General features: G+C 52.4%; 2 protein-coding genes across 3 annotated transcripts in view; both read right to left on the bottom strand.

Annotated features, from left to right (window-relative positions):
- The window catches only part of AGBL4 (ATP/GTP binding protein like 4), a 1262788-nt gene that overhangs the window by 226663 nt on the left and 1018184 nt on the right, over window positions 1-17941 (bottom strand). The gene's annotated exons all lie outside the window — the stretch shown is intronic.
- The window catches only part of BEND5 (BEN domain containing 5), a 47050-nt gene that overhangs the window by 21606 nt on the left and 7503 nt on the right, over window positions 1-17941 (bottom strand). Inside the window, 4 exon segments of the mRNA XM_021097821.1 lie at window positions 7595-7801; window positions 7804-7839; window positions 7842-7977; window positions 9996-10129. Of these exon segments, the coding sequence (XP_020953480.1) occupies window positions 7595-7801; window positions 7804-7839; window positions 7842-7977; window positions 9996-10129 (513 nt within the window).

The following is a 17941-nucleotide window of genomic DNA, read 5'->3' as shown; positions in this document are numbered from 1 at the left end:
CCTCCTTAAGGCCACGAACGCTTCCAGGGCTGGAACCCCATGGGATTCATCTTTGCTAAATGGTGGCTGACTGACTTGCTCGGTTCAGAGAGAAAGGGCCACTCTGAGGTCGAGGGAGGGCGCCCTGCCCCCGGGTAAGGGCTGGGCAGTTTCTAGGTGCTCTCGGCCACCTCTGCAGCCTCGTCTCTCCCTCCAGTCCAGTCAGAAACTACTCGTGGTCCCTGGATAAGCCAGCTTCTCTTATAATTCCAAACTTTTTCCTTCTTCTTTCTCAGCTGCACCCACAGCATGCGGAAGTTCCTGGGCCAGGGATCAAATCTAAGCCTGAGCTATGACCTATGCCACAGCTGTGGCAATGGCAGATCTTTAACCTCTGCACTGGGGCAGGGGAGCAAACCTGCACCTCAGCAGTGACCAGAGCAGCTGCAGAGACAACGCCAGGTCCTTAACCTGCTGCGTTCAATTCCAAATCTTCACCAGGCTCTCCTGCTGTCTGAGACCATCCACTTCCTCTCCCCGAGCCCGCATCCTCGTTGGATGTTACCCACTGCTGGCTTTGTCTGAGGTTTGAAAACAGCTGTCGGGCACGAGCTGGTGTTCAGAGGGTCAGCCTGGCCCATGGGGAGCCCTTTCCCACCTCTCCCACCTCCACCTCCTCTGACCGGCAAAGCCAGCAGAAAACAAGCCTGCCACCAGGCCACATGGAAGCAGACGACCAGCAGGCAAAGCCTGTTCTAAGAGGGAAACATGTTCCTATTCCGGCAACGGAGAGAAGCCAGCCGCTCCTTCACCTTCTGGCCACCTTAGCAGGAACAGAAGGACAGCCTGGAGTTGTCCCTCAGCCCCATTCCCGTTGCCCGGAAAGCGGAAGGGAGGGTCCTGGACTGTCCCGCCACTCTGCGATTAGCTCTTACACCATCAAGGATGAACCATGGCTAATGCCGATTCAGTCAAGAGTGCAGAAAGTCCTTCAAGGCGGAAGACGGCCCGGATGGCCCGTATCTTTAAGAGAAACAACTCCGCTTCCCCCTGTTAGACCTTCTCCTGCCACCCAGCGTATGCAGGCACAGGGCACGGTGGTTTGGGCCCTGCTCAACTGGTATGAAAGGCAGTGGTGGGTCGTGGACCTCCTGGGTGGTGGCGATACGAGAACCTGGGCTGACAGGCTGCCTCCCGTCATCCTCCTCAGCCTTCTCTCGCTCAGAGCCCCACACTGGTGAGCGCTCCTGTGTATCGGTGAGAATGAACTGAGGGTTGAAGGAGACGGAAAAGAGCTTTGCGATACTCAGGCCCAGGAAGGGAACCACGGCACAGGCAACGGAACCAGGGGATCCAAGGGGCGGCTGAGGACTGGGGAGGGGAGGACGGAATTCCGCCCAGGAAAAGTGGGTGGAGGGAGAATTCAATAAACTACAGACCAGTGAGCTTGAAATCAAGTCCAGGCGTAGCTGTAAAATGGACAATTCAAACAGGGTTTCTGAGGACTTACAAGGGGACTAGCAACCTCCAGGAGACATCAGGGGTTGACCAATGATTAAGATACGCTAGTGTGGAGTTCCCACTGTGGTGCAGTGGAAACAAATCCGACTAGGAACCATGAGGTTGCGGTTCGATCCTTGGCCTCGATAAGTGGGTTAAGGATCTGGAGTTGCCGTGAGCTGTGGTGTAGGTCACAGATGTGGCTTGGATCTGGCGTTGCGGTGGCCGTGGGGTAGGCTGGCAGCTGTAGCTCTGATTGGACCCCTAGTCTGGGAACCTCCATATGCCACAGGTGCGGTCCTAAAAATTAAAAGAAAAAAAAAAAAAAGATATGCCAAGACAACCACATCTGTGCTCTGCTGTAGGACAAAGGGTGCCTGTGACGTGCCAAGCAGCATACACACGTTATTTCACCTGCATCCCAAGTGATCCTGCATGATTAATACTTGTCCCCCATGTGCCAGCCCTGGGTGGAGGTCTTTACCTGCATTTGCCCCTTCAGTCTTCGTAAGAACCATAATGGGTGGTACTGTCATTGCCTCTGCTTTATGGATAAGGATGCTAAGGCTCAGGAAGTTAAGTAACTTGCCCAACGAAATCAGACTGGAAAAGCTAGTGCTCGAAACGCCAGTATTTCTGACCGCAGCACCCACGCAGGCTCTTAATGACTGACCAGGCTCTCCTGCCTCTATAGGAGGTAGGCATTAAGATATCCAGGTTACAGAGGAGAAAACAAAGGCTAAGAAGAGTTAAATTATCTGCCTGAAGTCGCACAGTTAAAGAACTAGAGAGCTGAGATTCAAACTCAAGTAATATCCACTGCCAGAGAACACGCTGGCTCCAGCACAGGGGAAGCCAGCGGGAGGCGTCTGGCTGACATTAGCTGCCTTCTCAAGGCACCCTCAGAGACCTGCGCTTAAAGAATCCAGCTCAGACCGCAAAGGATTTTAAAGATCAAAGCCGGTATTTTAACGGACCCTGGACAGAACACAAGGCACGAGCCCAGAGGGGGACAGAGGTGAGAGAGACCCAACTCCAAAGAGCCAGGACAGATTTGCAGGCCACAATGGCTTTCGCCTTCAAAAAGTTTCAACCAGCTTGTGATCCGGCCGACAGGGACATTATCGCTTCTTTTTGCCTTCTCCTCTCTCAAATGGAGATAATAATCCTTACCTGGCCTTGCAATAAGGCTGTCGGAACAGTCCAATGAGATAAAAATGTCAAGGTCTTTGAAGCCTGTGAAGTGTCATGTACATGTGAATTTCTCTTATTATTCTTATGCCTCTTCTGGCTGGAATTCATCACTTCTCCCTCCATTCCCCGACAAAGTGCACACAAAACCTGAAGCCATCGGGCGCCTCCCCCAACCCCCCTGCCCCGTAGCGGCACTTGCTCCTCGGCTGGTTCTGCCAGTGTCCCGAGCACACATCTGCGCGCCGCCTCGGGCTGTGCGCATCTTGAAGGCAGGATTCCGTCTCCTCCTCTGTGCTGCTCACGGAGCCCTCTCCAGCCTTAGCTGAACTGACACATCGCCGCAAGGTGATGGGAACTAAGAGGGAGAGGGCCAAAGGCTGAGGCGGACATCGTGGCCTTGCTCTCTGACCTCGAAGAACACGGGATCCGGCCAAGGGGAAACCAGAGCTTGTCCGTACGCCAGAGCTCACCCCTGCCACTGGCTCTCGCTGTTCTGCGTCCCCTCATCCCCTTGGGATTCTGGGAGTCTGCCAAGCCTTGGTTCAATACACACCACTCTCTCACCCCCTCGCTCCTAGACGTTTTCAAAAGGGACTGTCTTATTCATTCCCATGTTTCTAGCACCTAACACAGTCCCGGCACAAAGCACACCCTCAATAAATGCTGAAGGAATGAAAGCATAAACGAATGGATACACACACAGGTGAACCTGTACTTTATAAATCAGAAGATCTTCATGCTGCTTGTGTCCTCAGCACCTGCTTCTCTGGGACAAGGTGAACGGGAAAGGACAGAAAAGGGAAAAGAAAATGGCATCTATTGAATGCTTATCATTTGCTGGTCACAGGGCTGTAGTCTTTACACTTGCCGCCTCGTGCAGTTTTGACGCTATCACAGAGGCCCGGCCAGAAGGGACCCTCAGGGTTCGAGAATGAGGTTCCTTCCTATCAGGGGCTGCTTCCTGAGCTGTGATCACCAAAAAGGAAAGTTCTGTTTTACGGCGAGAAGACGTCTTTTGTGGGGGTTGGGCTGGGAGTCACTGCCATGCCAGTGACAATGAAGTCCAAGGTCAAAGAAGGGCATGGAGGTGAGAGCCCAGAGAGAGGCTCCCTGGACCAGAGGCCAGGAGACTCCTGGGAATAGGCCTGTGACACTTGCCAGGCGGGTTTCCTCATCAGCAACACAAAGGCAACAGCCTAGCACATCTTTAAGCTCTCCACAACTCCATGATTCCATGTTCGAGAGAATCTCTCCTGTGAAACTGCCTTGTGTTTGTTTGCGGAATGAATGCAAGAACGAATGAATGACTACACCAGTGAAGAAGTGAGTCATCCAGCAAAGTCTCTGAAACACCTCCTCACACCATCTTGCTGATGACCCTACCCTCCACCAGGTGGTCCATTACAGCTCCTGGCCACTAGGGGACGTGTTCACCACTCTGAGGTCCCCATCAGGCCCAAGAGGCAGGTTCCTGCTCTCAGCCTCTCCCATCCAAGGTCTGGTCTGCAGGGACCCAGGCCTGGGGGAGTCAGCGATGATTCTTCCAGGCCGGCACCCTTCTTTTTAAAACCGAGCATCCCGACCTGTGGGTGATCCAGCACCCAAGATGGGCAAAGGTGCCCGAGATGGGCCCTGGAGGGGGTGGGCAGGAGAAAATCCGCAAGTGCAGGCCTCTAAGAGCAATGACTGAGCCAGGTCCAAGGGCACAAGGTTGGTGAAGCCCAGACCACACATCAACCCCAAGCTGGGGTGTGCTGCTTAGAGGACATGTAAGGCCACGAATCAAAGACACCCCGGCAGTCCCTTTCTGGCTCTGCCTTGGTGCAGCTTTCTTGGCGGTGTGTACAGTGCATGAGTCTGGCTTTTCAGAGAGAAGAGTTTCACCTTCACATCTCAGCAACTTCCCCAGAACTCGTCACACTGCATTTCAATCACTCGCTCACAGGTTTATCTCCACCACGACGCCCTCCCCAGGATCTAGTCTTCTTTGTATCTCCCAAGTTCCTGGGCTCAGGAAGCATGTGGTCCATGTGAGCTGCCTGAATGAACGAACACATGTATAACCCCTTTTCTCTTCTCCAGCAGAAGACCCTGAGAGGCAGAGAAGCTGGTTAATCTGCTCAAGGCCAAGCAGCTAATTACCGGCTAGGGGAGCCAGAGTTAACAACCAAATCGGACCCTGTCTTAGCCCGTCGACTAAATGGTGTGCAAAAGGAGCTCATGGTAAATGAGCATCACTGCAACGGCAGACGTGAGCTGTGACAGGGATGCTACTGTTTCCATTTCACAGATGAGCACATCAAGGCTCAGAAAGGCGTCCTCTGCCTGGATGGCTCCTCCCTCTTCCACAAAAATGCATCCTTCAGGCTCCAGCCTAGACGTTACTTCCTTCGGGAAGCCTTTCTTCCTTGATTCCCCCCAAATTCGGCCCCAAAGCAGAGCTTCTGTCACTGTGCTGGCACTGTTGGTGACCGTTTCCTTTATCAGACTTTGAGCTCCCAAGGGCAGGGGCCAAGGCTGTATCTCGGCTCCATTGAACTTTAATCACCAGGCAAAATGCCTGGCACTCAGCGGAGACCAGGAGACCTCCTTCTGGGGAAGAAAGGCGGGAAGGAGGGAAGAAAGCAAGGAAAGAAGGTTCCCAAAGCTACAGAGTTGGGAAGTGGGAAAGTTGGGTTTGAATCCAGGCCTGCCTGATTCCAAAGACTAGACTAGACCACATCCATGAAAACATACAAACTCCCCTTGGGGTAGAGACCCTTTGATTATATTCTTGTGGATTCATCTTAGAAGTTGGCACATTATCATTCTCTGGTTAACAAGTGCGAATCAATGGACTTGAAGCTTTCACGAGTCAGGGATAGCTGGTATGATTTTCTGGGAGGCCCACGGTCCCCGCACACAGAGGGCACTGCCTGTGGTGGGTGCTGTCTGCATACTTATGGCTTGAACTGATTTATATTCAGTCCATGCCATTGTGACGACGACAGGGTCTCAGGTCAGAGAGGAGCCGGCCATTGGCCATCCAAACGGCATTCCAGGCCGGTGGGGTGGGAGTGCACCGAAACTGTGGCGAGGGCCAAGTTCGGCCAAGTGTTTTAAGACGAAAGAGGACATACGGATACACAATGAGTGTCTTATTGCCCCACAGGATCAGGAGTGGCTTCTGGAGTTTAAACTCAGCTCACGATGGTACCAAGCAGGCAGTTTCCCTGGGAGTCGAAATAATGATGCAGACAGAGTGTTGGTTGTTAGGATGCTGGCTCCCCCCCACCCCCCGCCACCTCACAAGACGTTCACAAAAGGCGCAGCCCACGGAGTGCCGTGAAAATAAAGACGACTTATATGGAGACCAAGAGACGCTCTTCTCCCTGAAAAATCTCAGTTCTCTCCCCACTCCCACCCTAAGATCAAGGCAGCTTTCACACATTTTTACAGTTAGGGTTTCTCTGGGAGATTTTATTTTGATAAAGAACATTAATGACTTTTTACGATGCACCTCACATGACCTTCAGTGTCCCTGTGCCCCCAGGCGCTATGACTTGGGAGACGGGCCACGACCAAGGCAGGGCTGGGGAGTGGGGACACTGCAGCCTAGGAATCAGGGATGTGGTCGGCGGTGAGCCCTGCCTCTGCCTCCCCAGGTGACTCTGGGTAAGTCCCAACCCCCTTCCCTTCTTTGTGACCAGGGCACGAGAAGGCCTCTTGCTGACTCCCTGGGCCGCCCTCAAGATGGACTGAGACACTGCCTTGGAGACGTCCTGTAGGCAGCGAAAGGCGCTACAGATGTGAGCGAGGTCGGGTAAGAACACATGTACCTAAAAATCCAAGAGGAACGAGGCTTTACACATCCATCTGTTATCTGACAGCACAAGGCTTCCTGCCTGGGCACAACGTTACCTTTGATTTCAACTTTGGGGACAGCGCTTTGGCTCCCAGACGAGACCATCCCTTCCTGGAGCCAGGACACAGGCACAGGGTCATCACCGACCGTCCTGAGGGATGCGGAGGCTGTGGACTTGGGTGACACTGATTTGCTCCAGGCCGACTGGCCTCTGCCTCTTACACTTCTGGATGCCTGTGTTCTGAAAGGGGGGTTCTATCTTTCCCTTTCAGGCTGGCAGCATGTCCCCTGCTGGCAAGGCCACTGCCTTTCAGATCCCCCCCGACTCTTGCAGCTAAACCACATGAGAGGAGAAAATCTAGAGTCCTGGTGTGTGGGAATCGGTTGCAATGAAAGAGCTCGTTAAGTTATGCCATGAGCAAACCAAAGGTGTTCGACACACGTTTACAGGAATCTTCCTAAGGCCCCGTGCCTCTCTGCTCAAAACCTTTTTAATGTTTCTCCTTCCTACCAAGTCCAGACACCCCGGGGCTGGCAGAGCTTGCAAGGCCTCCAATCACCTGACCGCAACATTCACTCGCCCTTCGCCCCAGGGGTAGCTGTGCCTCCGCCTCCTCTGGTGCCTTGAAATACCGCCCATCCTGCAAGGCCCGGTTCGCTCCTGAAGCCCCCCAGTTACAAACTCCCTCTCTCCAACCTTGGAGCTCTCCTGTCGTCTTATCCACACGGCTCTCATGGATTCATCACTTTCTGACCTGAAGTGACACACTTTCCACGACCCTATCTGGCTGTCTTTACTCTCCTGAAACCCCCTCGGGGGTCCCGCCTCTGGCCACATGAATGCTGTAGCGAGTGGTGGCAGCTCTGGTTCTCCGAACCGCGTTTCACAGCGCTGCCCGCTGTGTGCCAGGAGCGCGGCGGCTGCTGTGTCCATAGGCTCCTATAGGGGGCACTCGGAGAGGGGCGTGGTTCTAGCCTGGGGAAGCTGCCTGCCGGGCCCGGGGCACCTGGCCTGCCTCTCCCCGTGCCCTCCTGGAGGAGGAGCTGCACCCAGCATCCCCCCGCGGGGGCACTCACCACTGCCCAGCCTCAGGAGCAGCACGTCCTGCAGCCTCCGGTTGAGGTCGCGGAGCTCCTTCATCTCGGACACGAGCGCCCCGTACTCCTTGAGCTTCTTGGCCTGCTGAACCAGCTGCCTCCGAGTCCGCTCCAGCTCCTGCTGGAGGTGGCGCATCTCCTCCTGCTGCTGCTGGTAGTTGCGCAGCAGCTCCTCATACAGAGCCCGGGCACGGCGGCCTCCTCCAGACTGTCCATGTCCTCGGGGCCGGCGAGGCCTCCACGAAGACCTCTTCCGGACACGTGCTGCGGCCCAGGCTCAGGCCGTTCTGCTTCTCCAGCCGGGCCACCACCGCCTCGATGCTCTTGTGTGCCACTTCGCTCGGCTTCCGGCCCTCGGGTCTCTGTGTAGGACAACGAGAATCAGTTCAGGCAAGGGCAGCTGGGACTTTCTTGGACTGCGGCTCAATATGTCCCCAGACAATCCTAGAATCACAGAACCACAGAACATGAGTGTTTGGAGACACGTGTGCACATGCTTAGTCAAAGCCCTTCATTTTACAAATGGGGAGAAAGCGGTCCAGAGTGGGGAAGGGTCTCGCCCGAAGGCGCACAGTTGGTGGGGGGCAGAACCAAAACTCTGGTTTCCCGGCCAGCATTTTTCGGGCTTCATCACTTTGCCCCTTGGGCACATATTACAGCATGACTGCCCTCCCAGCTCCCCAGCCCTGCACCCCACCCAGAGGGCCCAGGCCGTGACGTGCTCACAGGGGGTGTTTGCAGAGAATCAGCGAGAAAAGTCGGGCCAGGCCAAGCCATCCCAGGGGAGTCGCCCCTCAAACCTCTTCAGTAACGAAACATAAACCCACCAGAAAAAAAAGGGGAGCATTCCACCACGTAAACTTTTCCTCAAGAACGCTTTAGTTGGGAAGGGCGTGAAGAACTCTAATCGAAGGCAGGAACCCGGCCTTGGTTCATCTCTCTCTCCACTGCCGACTCAGAACTGGCACTTGGCAGCGGGTTTGGAAAATGTTTACTTAACTGAAACGTTCAAAGACTGCTGCACTGGAAGGCTCTTTCTACTTAACTCCCTCCTTTTACAGGTGAGGAAACGGAGGCTCCGAGAAGGGAAGGGCTGCCGTGGGCCGCAGACAGAGTCCGATCCAGGACGCAAAGCCCCACCTAGAGCACTGGGCTCCTCCCCCGACACCTGCGGGCCTCCCCCTGGACTCTGGCCAAGTCGAAGCTTGGGGAGAGGTGGCTACAGTGAGGAGGGTTTATTGAGAAGAGAATTATCTACGACCCAGGGGCTGGGGTTTCAGCTGCCTGAGGAAATTCCAGCTCTAGTGGACAAAGCTTCCGTTGAGGGGGACTGGGAGTTACAAGACCAACAGAATTCTCCACCAGGGCGGGGGGCTCGGGGCGCTCCTGATTGGGGGGGGGGCAGACAACTAAGAACACAAGATTTTGGACAACTTAACTGTGTCAGGTCGAGCCTGCCTTAACCTCAGTATGTTCCTGAAAATTCGGGGAGAAAAACACACAACAAAAAATGACCCTGAGATTACCTAAGTTTCACGACAAAATCCTATCCTGTCATTTCATCCTCTGGGATAAAATGCTGCTCGTCTAGATGAACTGATTTGTTAAAACTGTAACGATCATTTCGGAGGTCTGCCTGCATCACTACAGTGTGGCACCATCAAAGGCAGGGACCACGCCGCTCTAATCATCATGACCTCAGGAACCAGCACCAGGCCAGGTGCAATGAATCCATGAACTAAACTCAATTGCGTCCTTTGGACTCTGCTTTGGGAATGTCCTTGACCTGCGTCCAAAATCAAACTGTGGTCAGTGCAGAAGGCGTCTTTCTTTCTTTCTCCTCCCTTCCTCTGGGCACCCATGGTATAGAAAAATCATCTGGCTTATTGAACAAAATAGTCAACAGGCTTTACAAGGGATGGCTGGAAGAGACCAACAGAGGAGCACACCAAAGGCAATGCAACCTCAAGCAAAAGTTTTCTTCCAACCCAGGCCACATTAATCCCTCTGTGGGAAGCTGGCGCACCCCATCTCCTTGTGCGCCCAGCCGTAGCTGTCTGGGACAGTCTGAGAGTGACCGGCTCCGAACTGCCCCTAAGAACAGCCACCCCGTGTCCTGGAGCCGACGAGTGAGCTCGCTGCAGGCCAGAGGGAAATGCACCATTCCAACCCTCAGTGGTGACGCCACTGCCCAGACGGTGCCAACAGGGAAAGGCAGCCGGCACAGCAAACGCATACTAGCTGTCCCAAGCCTCTCCCCACCTGCAAAAACATGGCCTATGACATGAGAGAGGAGAGGAGGCCAGACTGGAATTCTTTAGCTATCGCAAATCTGAACATGCTCCCGCATACGTCCAAAAAAAGGGAAATATTTCGTTACCTTGATGTGTCTAAGCTGTATATCTTCTTCCCCATAATCTTTAACCTCCCCATCTTCTTCTACGTGATTCAGAGAAAGTTTGGGGATTTTTATTTTCTTCTGCATCACACTGTTTTCAAGGTCAGATTTGTCTTCTAAAATGCACAGCAAGAGAACAAGGTTCATTATGAGTCAAGGTGCTCAAAATGCCCATAACCTCAAATGCTAGAGAACGAGTGAGGCCAGACCAGTTAAAAAAGAAAAGCACACAGCCAGACCTGTTCCCTCCCACCTGCAGGGCTTCTGGGAGCTGCACTGCAGATCAAAGTCTAGGCTCAAGGGTGCATGCTAAAAGCACCACCGTACAGAGCGCTGAAACAGTGCCCAGTGAATTTGCTGAGGGGTTTCCCTAAGTACTTCTTCAAGGGTGGCCTTTTATGGATTTCTAGAATCTTGGAACTGGAATGGCCCTTCGATTGCTATTTGGCTTAAACTTAGCCAGCACACGAATCCCTCAACAACAGGAAAACTCGGTGGGTTTCCGCCAGCTCAGGTCCCAGTGGGCACGGAAAGGTTGGTGGCTCTCCCGGAGGTGACGCCTGCACTGGTGCTGAGGCAGAGCCTCCCCAGAGCCCAGACACAGGGCAGGCCGAGGTAACACTGACCCAGGAAGGCGAACAAGTAACATTTACTACCTTTTCACTGGTATCAGGAAATGACAGAGCTTGAGGGGCTTCAGTGACTAAATGGTCCAACTCTTTCATTTTACGGGGGAGGGGCCTCGAAAGGCAGGGGATGGAAGGGGCTTCCCGGCGTGTGAGTCTGAGGAGGAGCCAGGAGTGGGAACCAGGCCCCTGGCGTCTCACCCAGTGCTTGTGTGTGATACAACGCACACGAGCGTGCACTGCAAACGACAAAGGTGCTTCTCAAATACAAGGGGTATTATTTCTCCTCACTTTCTCATTCTTTAAGCTCAACATCAGATAATCTGAAAGAGATGTTTTTTTTTTTCCTTCTGCACAAATCTCAGGCTTCATTTCCCAGATCTGCCTCTCGGTGTAGCTGTCAAGAGTAAAAATTCCAAGAGTAGCGTTCCAGAGGAAGAAACGTGAACCCGCTCAGGAAGCGGCCCCGGAGGTCAATGCGTTGGGGTCTTATTAGCTGGGCTTGAGTTGAGAGTCTGGTAGTTACTGCTTCTTATACTTTTCAAAGGTCCCCGCTGCTGTCCCCTCAATGCAGTCTGCAGCATGTTGCCCGATGCTGGATGTGGCTGTGGCCAGGTAACAGTTAAGTCCAGGGTCTCAGGGTCTTTATGTGTGAGCGTGTGAGCGTGTGTGTGTGTGAGTGTGTGGGTGTGCACACATGCACACGCACGTGTTCAACATGATCTTAGACTTGCCCCAGGCCAGGCTTATTCCCCTCGCAACGTGCTAGGAAAGCTTAGAAACATGCTCATAGGCACCCAACTATTCCAGAATGTAGTCAAATGCCACATCTTCCGAAATGGTCTTAGCAACGGAGCCCCAGCGGGTCAGGAGTGGGACTCCAGGGAGAGCGAGTGCAACTCGGCTCTTCCGTGACAGGTGAGGAGGGAGGACCAAGGCCTTAGTCACACGGTCTTAGGTGCCTCCTCTTAGGAAGGAGTGTGGGGATGACAGTGATGCCTCGCAAAGGACCACATGGCACTGGCACACACCGGGTACTCAATGGATGGGACGCTAAAAGTGGTATCATCTACATGCTCAGAATCATTTTCTTTCCCTAAGCATAAGGGGAACAAAGACAGAATTAGAAAACCCAAGAGATGACTTCAGAGGGTATCAAGTGTAAGGGAACCGTCTAGAGAAGAAGACGCCCTCCTGATCAGAGAAGAAAACGGCCTTTCTCACTAACGGGGAGCAACCCTCGGGTTCCAGTTCCACCAGAAAGGCCAGTTCTGAGCTCTTGCTCTCTTTGTACCTATAACGTGCAACCAGGGGTGAGGCATGAGCATTAGCAAGGACTGTGGTCCTTCAAAAAGAGCAACAGCTCCCCTCCTACAAACCAGTGCTGACGCCAAGTCAAGAAGCTGCTAAACGTAAAACCTAAAGAAAGGGCACCAAATGAAGTTACCCCGAAATGGGGAGGGTGGGCGTTTTCACATGTGAAAAAACAGAGAGCGCGAGAAACTGAAAGAGACGCAGGGGATCAGCGGGTGGTGTCAGGACTCGTGGATGTGTTGAGGCAAAGCTCCTGGGCTACTCTTCAGTTTGACAAGTTCAAGGGCAAAAATCTGAGATGCAGCCACGAAACTAGAAATGACAAGCTGTGCGCTGCCACTCTGAGCTGAAACTCTGCAGCTCAGGATCCTGGTGCTGTGGAGAGAAGCTGCCATTCAGACTCAAAAACCAGGCACTTCTCAGATCATCTCACTTAACCCTTTCAAAATGGAGATGAGATTCCAAATGGTAGGTCTAGGCACCCATCCACTCAACAGTCAGGCCCAGGGACACGGGAGGAGCAGGACAGGCAGGGGTCCCAGTCTGGAGAGCCCCCCGCTGCGCAAGGACACAGAAGTTAGCGCCATAACACGAACAGGATGAGAGTCCCGGGTCCAGCGCTCTTCCTCTGGTGCCTCAGCTTAACATTGACCGAGACTTTATACTTGCAGGCTCTACCTAGCCAGGGCCTTGGACCACTGAGAATGAAAGCCTGTTTGGAGGACACTAGATAAAAACCCATGAAAAAGAAAAGCCCTCAAATAAAACTGAGACAGGATCTCAAGGAGTGAGTTTGAACAAGGGGAGCGTAACTGCTATAGGATCTCGGGGACGAGGGAGATGGTTTCGGTCAGGGCGACCAAGGCGGGCCTCTGAGAGGAAGTGTCCTTTGAGCCAGACGCCTTACTTCCTGGGTGTATTGGGTCGCTTACTCTACTTCTCTGGTCTATTTCCTCACTTGCAGCCTCAGTTGCCAGGGTGCAGTGAAGATGATAAATTCTGTGTGTTAAGAACCTGAGCAGAGTGAATGGCACTTGGACGGTCCGTGTTCATAGAAGGGAGAGCCATTGCTGGATGACGAGAAGAGGGATAAAGAAGAGAAACCAAAAAAAAAGAGAGGTCAGGAAAATATCTACACTGGAATGTTTACAAAAGATTGGCAGGAAAAAAGAGGTGAGGAGTGAAGTTGAGGCGGCAGGGCCAAGGCAAGAAGAACGGAGGCTCGCCTGCAGGCGTGGAAGAGGCCGGAGGAGTCAGACAGGTGGGCTCCACGTCCAGCTCTGACACCTGGTGGGGTGAGAGGAGGTCAGGCCAGCTGCTGGGTCCGTGAACGTCACCGTTCTCTCTCTGTAGAGACGGAGACAGAATGCTGGCCTCCGGTGGGATCAAGTCGGCCAGGTAAGTGTGCCTTGAAGGCAACACACCCCTGTGCTTGGCACAGATGACAACGCTCCGCAGAGCCTGCTGCTGGCCCAGGGCTGCTGCAGGCTTGCTCCGAGAGGTGGAGACCTGCCCAGCTGCCCACCTGAGAGGGGGGACACTCGGGGGAGCTCTACCCCCGCCGGAGACAGGAGCCCCCGCCCCACCAGCTATACCCAAAGCTCCGTGCTCCTCCATCTAACTGGAAGCCCGCCTCCTTTCCCGTCTGCTGGACCAACTCCTCTCAGCCCCCACTCCGCTCCTCCTTCCTCCTCAAAGTTCCCACTACACCTCACACATACCTTCTCTATAGCCAATTTTCTTACTGGGTTGCAATCATCGGCTCTAAGGTCGACCTTGCCCACGGGAGTGTGAACAGGCAGGGTCCGTACCATACGGGAGGCCATACACCACAGGGACGCATCGAAAAAGAAAAAAAATTAATAGAAGAATAAAAAAGAAGGCTACACGAGTAAGCATATAAACAGAGGCTCAGAATCATGTTATTATGGAAGTTGAAATAAAAAATAATACAATCAGATATACTTCATACTCGCTAGGATGGCTACCAAAACAAAAAAAAAAAAAAAAGGAGAGACAAGAACAAGAGAAAAATGAGAAGCACTGGGAGGACGTGGAGAAAACCCTCATACACTCCTGGTGGGAATGTACAATGGGGCGGCCCCTGCGGAAAACAGTTTCTCAAAAGCTTACACGATCCAGCAATCCCACTCCTAGGTGTGTACGCAAGAGACGTGAAGCCACGTCCACCGAACACTGCTGTGCAAATGTCCGTCAGCGACATTATCCGTACGAGTCAAAAGGTGGAAAGGACCCAGCTGTCCATCAGCGTGCGAATGGATGAGCAAACCGTGGTATAGCCATGCAGTGGCTGCTATTCCGCCATAAAAAGAAAGTATTTCATTCCTACTACAACGTGCATGGACCCTGAAAACATTATGCAACGTGAAAGAAGCCAGACGCCAAGGACACATGATGTATGACTCCACATATAGGAAAGGTCCAGAACAGGCATATCCACAGAGACAGAAAGCAGATAATACTTGCCAGGGGTGTAGGGGGAAGGGGCAATGTTACCCTCTCCATGGGTAACAGGAGTTTCTTTTTGATGAAACTGTTCTGAAATGAGATAGTGAACGTGGTTGCAGAACACTGAATTGTACACACTTTAAAATGGTCAAAGTGGTGACTTTTACGTTATTCTGCTCCCATTAAAAACTTGACTACCGCTTTTAGAATGTCTACTCCCTATCAGATACCACCATAAGGCTCTGCGCATGTATTACTATTCTTCCCAACCCTGCAGTTAGGTATTAGTTGCGTTTGTTTTTTCCCCACAAAAGAAGAAATGAAACTCAAAGACGGCTTAAAGCCACCCAGAGGGGAAGGGGCAGAGCCAGGATTCAATCTAGACCTCAGCCTCCCAAGCACATGCCCACGCTTGAAATAGGGTAGAGCCATATCCATAAACGCCAAATGAATAAACGATAGCTCTAGACAGGACATCTAAGTTCCCCAGGCTGAAGCTCAAAGCAGAGGACCCCTCTGGCTCTCCTGTGGATTCCCCTGGCCTTGGGAAGTCCCCAGATAGCAGCAACCATCACCAGGCACAAGAATTAGGAGGCAGGCCAGGCCTCAGGGCTTGAATGGGTTCTTTGAAAAGGCCGGCTGAGCTTACAGGAAGGTCTGAGGGACAGGAGTGAGCTCCAGAAAGCAGCAGAGGCAGACAGTCCCTCCAACCTCCCACCCCCGACCTGGATCCTGGCTGCCCTAATGCCTGGCCAGGGAGACGCTGACGCTCCTCTGAGAGCCGCCTAATGCTCGTCAGTCTCCTCCTTGAGCCGGGCTCGTGGACGAGCGCTCAGGAAGCTCTGGGGCCTCCGCTCGTCCTTGTCTGCAGTCAGCAGACATTTACTGAGCCTTGATGTGGGCTGAGCACTATGCTAAGTGGTCTCTGTCTTCGGGATCCTCATCACCCAGGCTGTACCAAGAACCCAACCAGAATACAAAGTTTGACTTTCTAAGAGATGCTGGCTCATATGGGGCACGGGGCACCCCCCCACCCCACCCCTGCCACTGCCAGGCCTTCCTCCCTCTAATCCTGAGTTAAATGTGATGTCCCCCACACACATCCAGTCCCCTGGAGGTTATGGGACACTCAGTGTCACTGCAAAAAGTGGAGAAGGCGAGGGGAGGCCCAGGGTTTAATAAAAGCAGCCCAGTCTTTCGAATCAGGTGGTTCTGGTTTGGAATTCTGGCTCTGCTACACGCTGACTGTGGGAACATGGGCGAGCTACGCCACCTGTCTGAGTCTCACTTTCATCATCTGTAAGGTAGGGATAATACACTGTTTTTCCAGAGTTCGTGTATATAAAACACCACATGCATAGTTGCCTTCTTGACATGGGTGTTCACGGAATGGAGGCTGTGAGGCTACCCCTGTGGGTCATGTGGTTGGCACTTAGCCTACAGTTAAAGAGAACCACGGCAGGTATCCGACACAGACACCGATTGAGACAAGACGAAAGAGACGTTTGGGGAAGATGAATGTGGCAGTGACAAGCCAGATGGATGAGGTATGAGGAGGAGACTGAACACAGGGTGACAAGAAGCCATCACTCGTGACTGGTCCTGTTACCGAAGGTGAACGGCGGTGTGGATCGTCCAAGACAGCAGGTACCTTCCCCAGCATCTGAATGTCGCCTTGGAGAATGCTTTGCATTCCAGGAAACCACAGAAGCAGCTAGCACAGGACTCAAAGGGATGTGGCAAACTCTCTAGTCAGCCTGCCTTTGCAACTTCTCTAAGCTTGAAAGCAAATAATCAGTTTGAGGGTAAGCAGAAGTAAATATGCAGCGGCTGAAGGGACACTCTTCATTGATTCTGACTGTCTGATTCCTTCATTTCCAGGGCAAGAGAACCAACAAGGATTTGGGGATCAGCTCTCTCCTCCCGCGTTCCAGCTACTATGTTGTCAGCTAACGGCCTTCATCCATTCGACGAAGGCTATGCATCTACCACGGGCCAGGCCGCGTGCCAAATTCTTTACTAACGTCAGTATATCTAATCTCCATCATGATTCTGTGGAAGCAGAAATTGAGGCTCAAAGAAGTGAGGCGGCTCGCCTAAGGCATAAAGCTATTAAATATCAGAGCCAGAATTTCTAGTCAGGTCTGCATGACACTGAGGCCCTGTGCCTATCACCCAATGATCCCATAGGCAAAGAAAACTACCAAGTTGCTGTAACTTCCCCCACTGAACTGAAAGGCACACAAAAAATGGTGAGTGTGCCAATAAAATTTCCCAAGTGCCAGCCTTTCTCTGAGGCCCTTGTCTACACCCAGGAGAACACTCTGAAAACTCCCAAACTGAATTGAGCACAAGTATGGTGTCATACCCGTCTCCTGACACAGCGTATCAAGACTACCAAACTCTAAACAATCCCCTAAAGGAGTCCCTGTTCAAAGCCATAACCTACGGCAGAAGCTGCTCTTCAAAAACACAGAAGAACTTGGTATTTGTTAGGAATCTGAGCGGGAGATTAAATTTACCACTAGAAGAAAAAAAAATGGAGGCATGGCAATAAGCAAACAGAGTTTTAGAAAACAGGCTGGTGGACAGGAAATGAGGCTGTCTTCAAAAGCGAAAATACCCCTGAAGAATCTGAAATACAGCTGAACTGGGAGAGGCACTGTCTTGACACCCATTCTACATAAAAGCATGCTGATAATTAAAAGAATCCAATATCAGAGAGTTTAATGTGGTGTAGGTTTGTTAGCTAGGATGAAATTCTGAAAGGCTAAATATAAAATGTTTCACATAAGTTTTGCCTTGTTTTAAAAATACCTATATGCAAGTTTAGAGTTCTTCATTGGTTAAAAAAAAAACCATGCAAAGTCTTATGTTTGCATGAAAAACAGATATGTCACAGAAAAGGCATGCACATCTCATTCTCTGGCCTATGGTGTTTGTTTTCATAAAATCCAAGGCAGACAAAATTCTCCAGTCTCAAGGACTATATCTAGCCAACACAACAAGAAGATGAGTGCTGGCTGTGGCAAAGCAGAAAGAAGTCAGGAGGCACAGGTTCGAGGCCTGGCTCTGCAGCTCATCCCCTGGGGTACCGGCCACTTCGTTCAGCTTTCTTCTCTATGACACATGGGGGCTAGACGAGGAAACCTTACAAGGTCCTTCCAGCTGTGTGACCGCTCGCCCGTCACAGGGGATCCAGGTCTCCTCTTCTGGGCAGTGCAGGGTAAAAGAAGATGATTCAGGCTTCCAGGTGGGGCCCCTGAAGCCAGGTCCTACCGAGACTGTCCACAAGGGGAGAAAATTGCTGACCAGGTTTCAGTAGGTCTCCTTGCTCTCGCTCCCACGGCCTCACGGGCCTTGGCACAGACAGAACTGGGAACCTCCTCCTGCTGGCTCATCTGTTCAGCTGCCCCCTTGTGCTTCACCAGGCTGTTGCTGCCAGGGTGAAAAGTGGGCCCCACCACAGGGTCACAGAGGGGCAAAACCTGAGGGTAGATGGTCAGCCTTTCACGCCAA

This window comes from Sus scrofa, chromosome 6 (genome assembly GCF_000003025.6).
Source record: "Sus scrofa isolate TJ Tabasco breed Duroc chromosome 6, Sscrofa11.1, whole genome shotgun sequence".
Classification (NCBI taxonomy): Eukaryota; Metazoa; Chordata; class Mammalia; order Artiodactyla; family Suidae; genus Sus; species Sus scrofa.
This window is presented reverse-complemented; position numbering and strand designations above follow the sequence as displayed.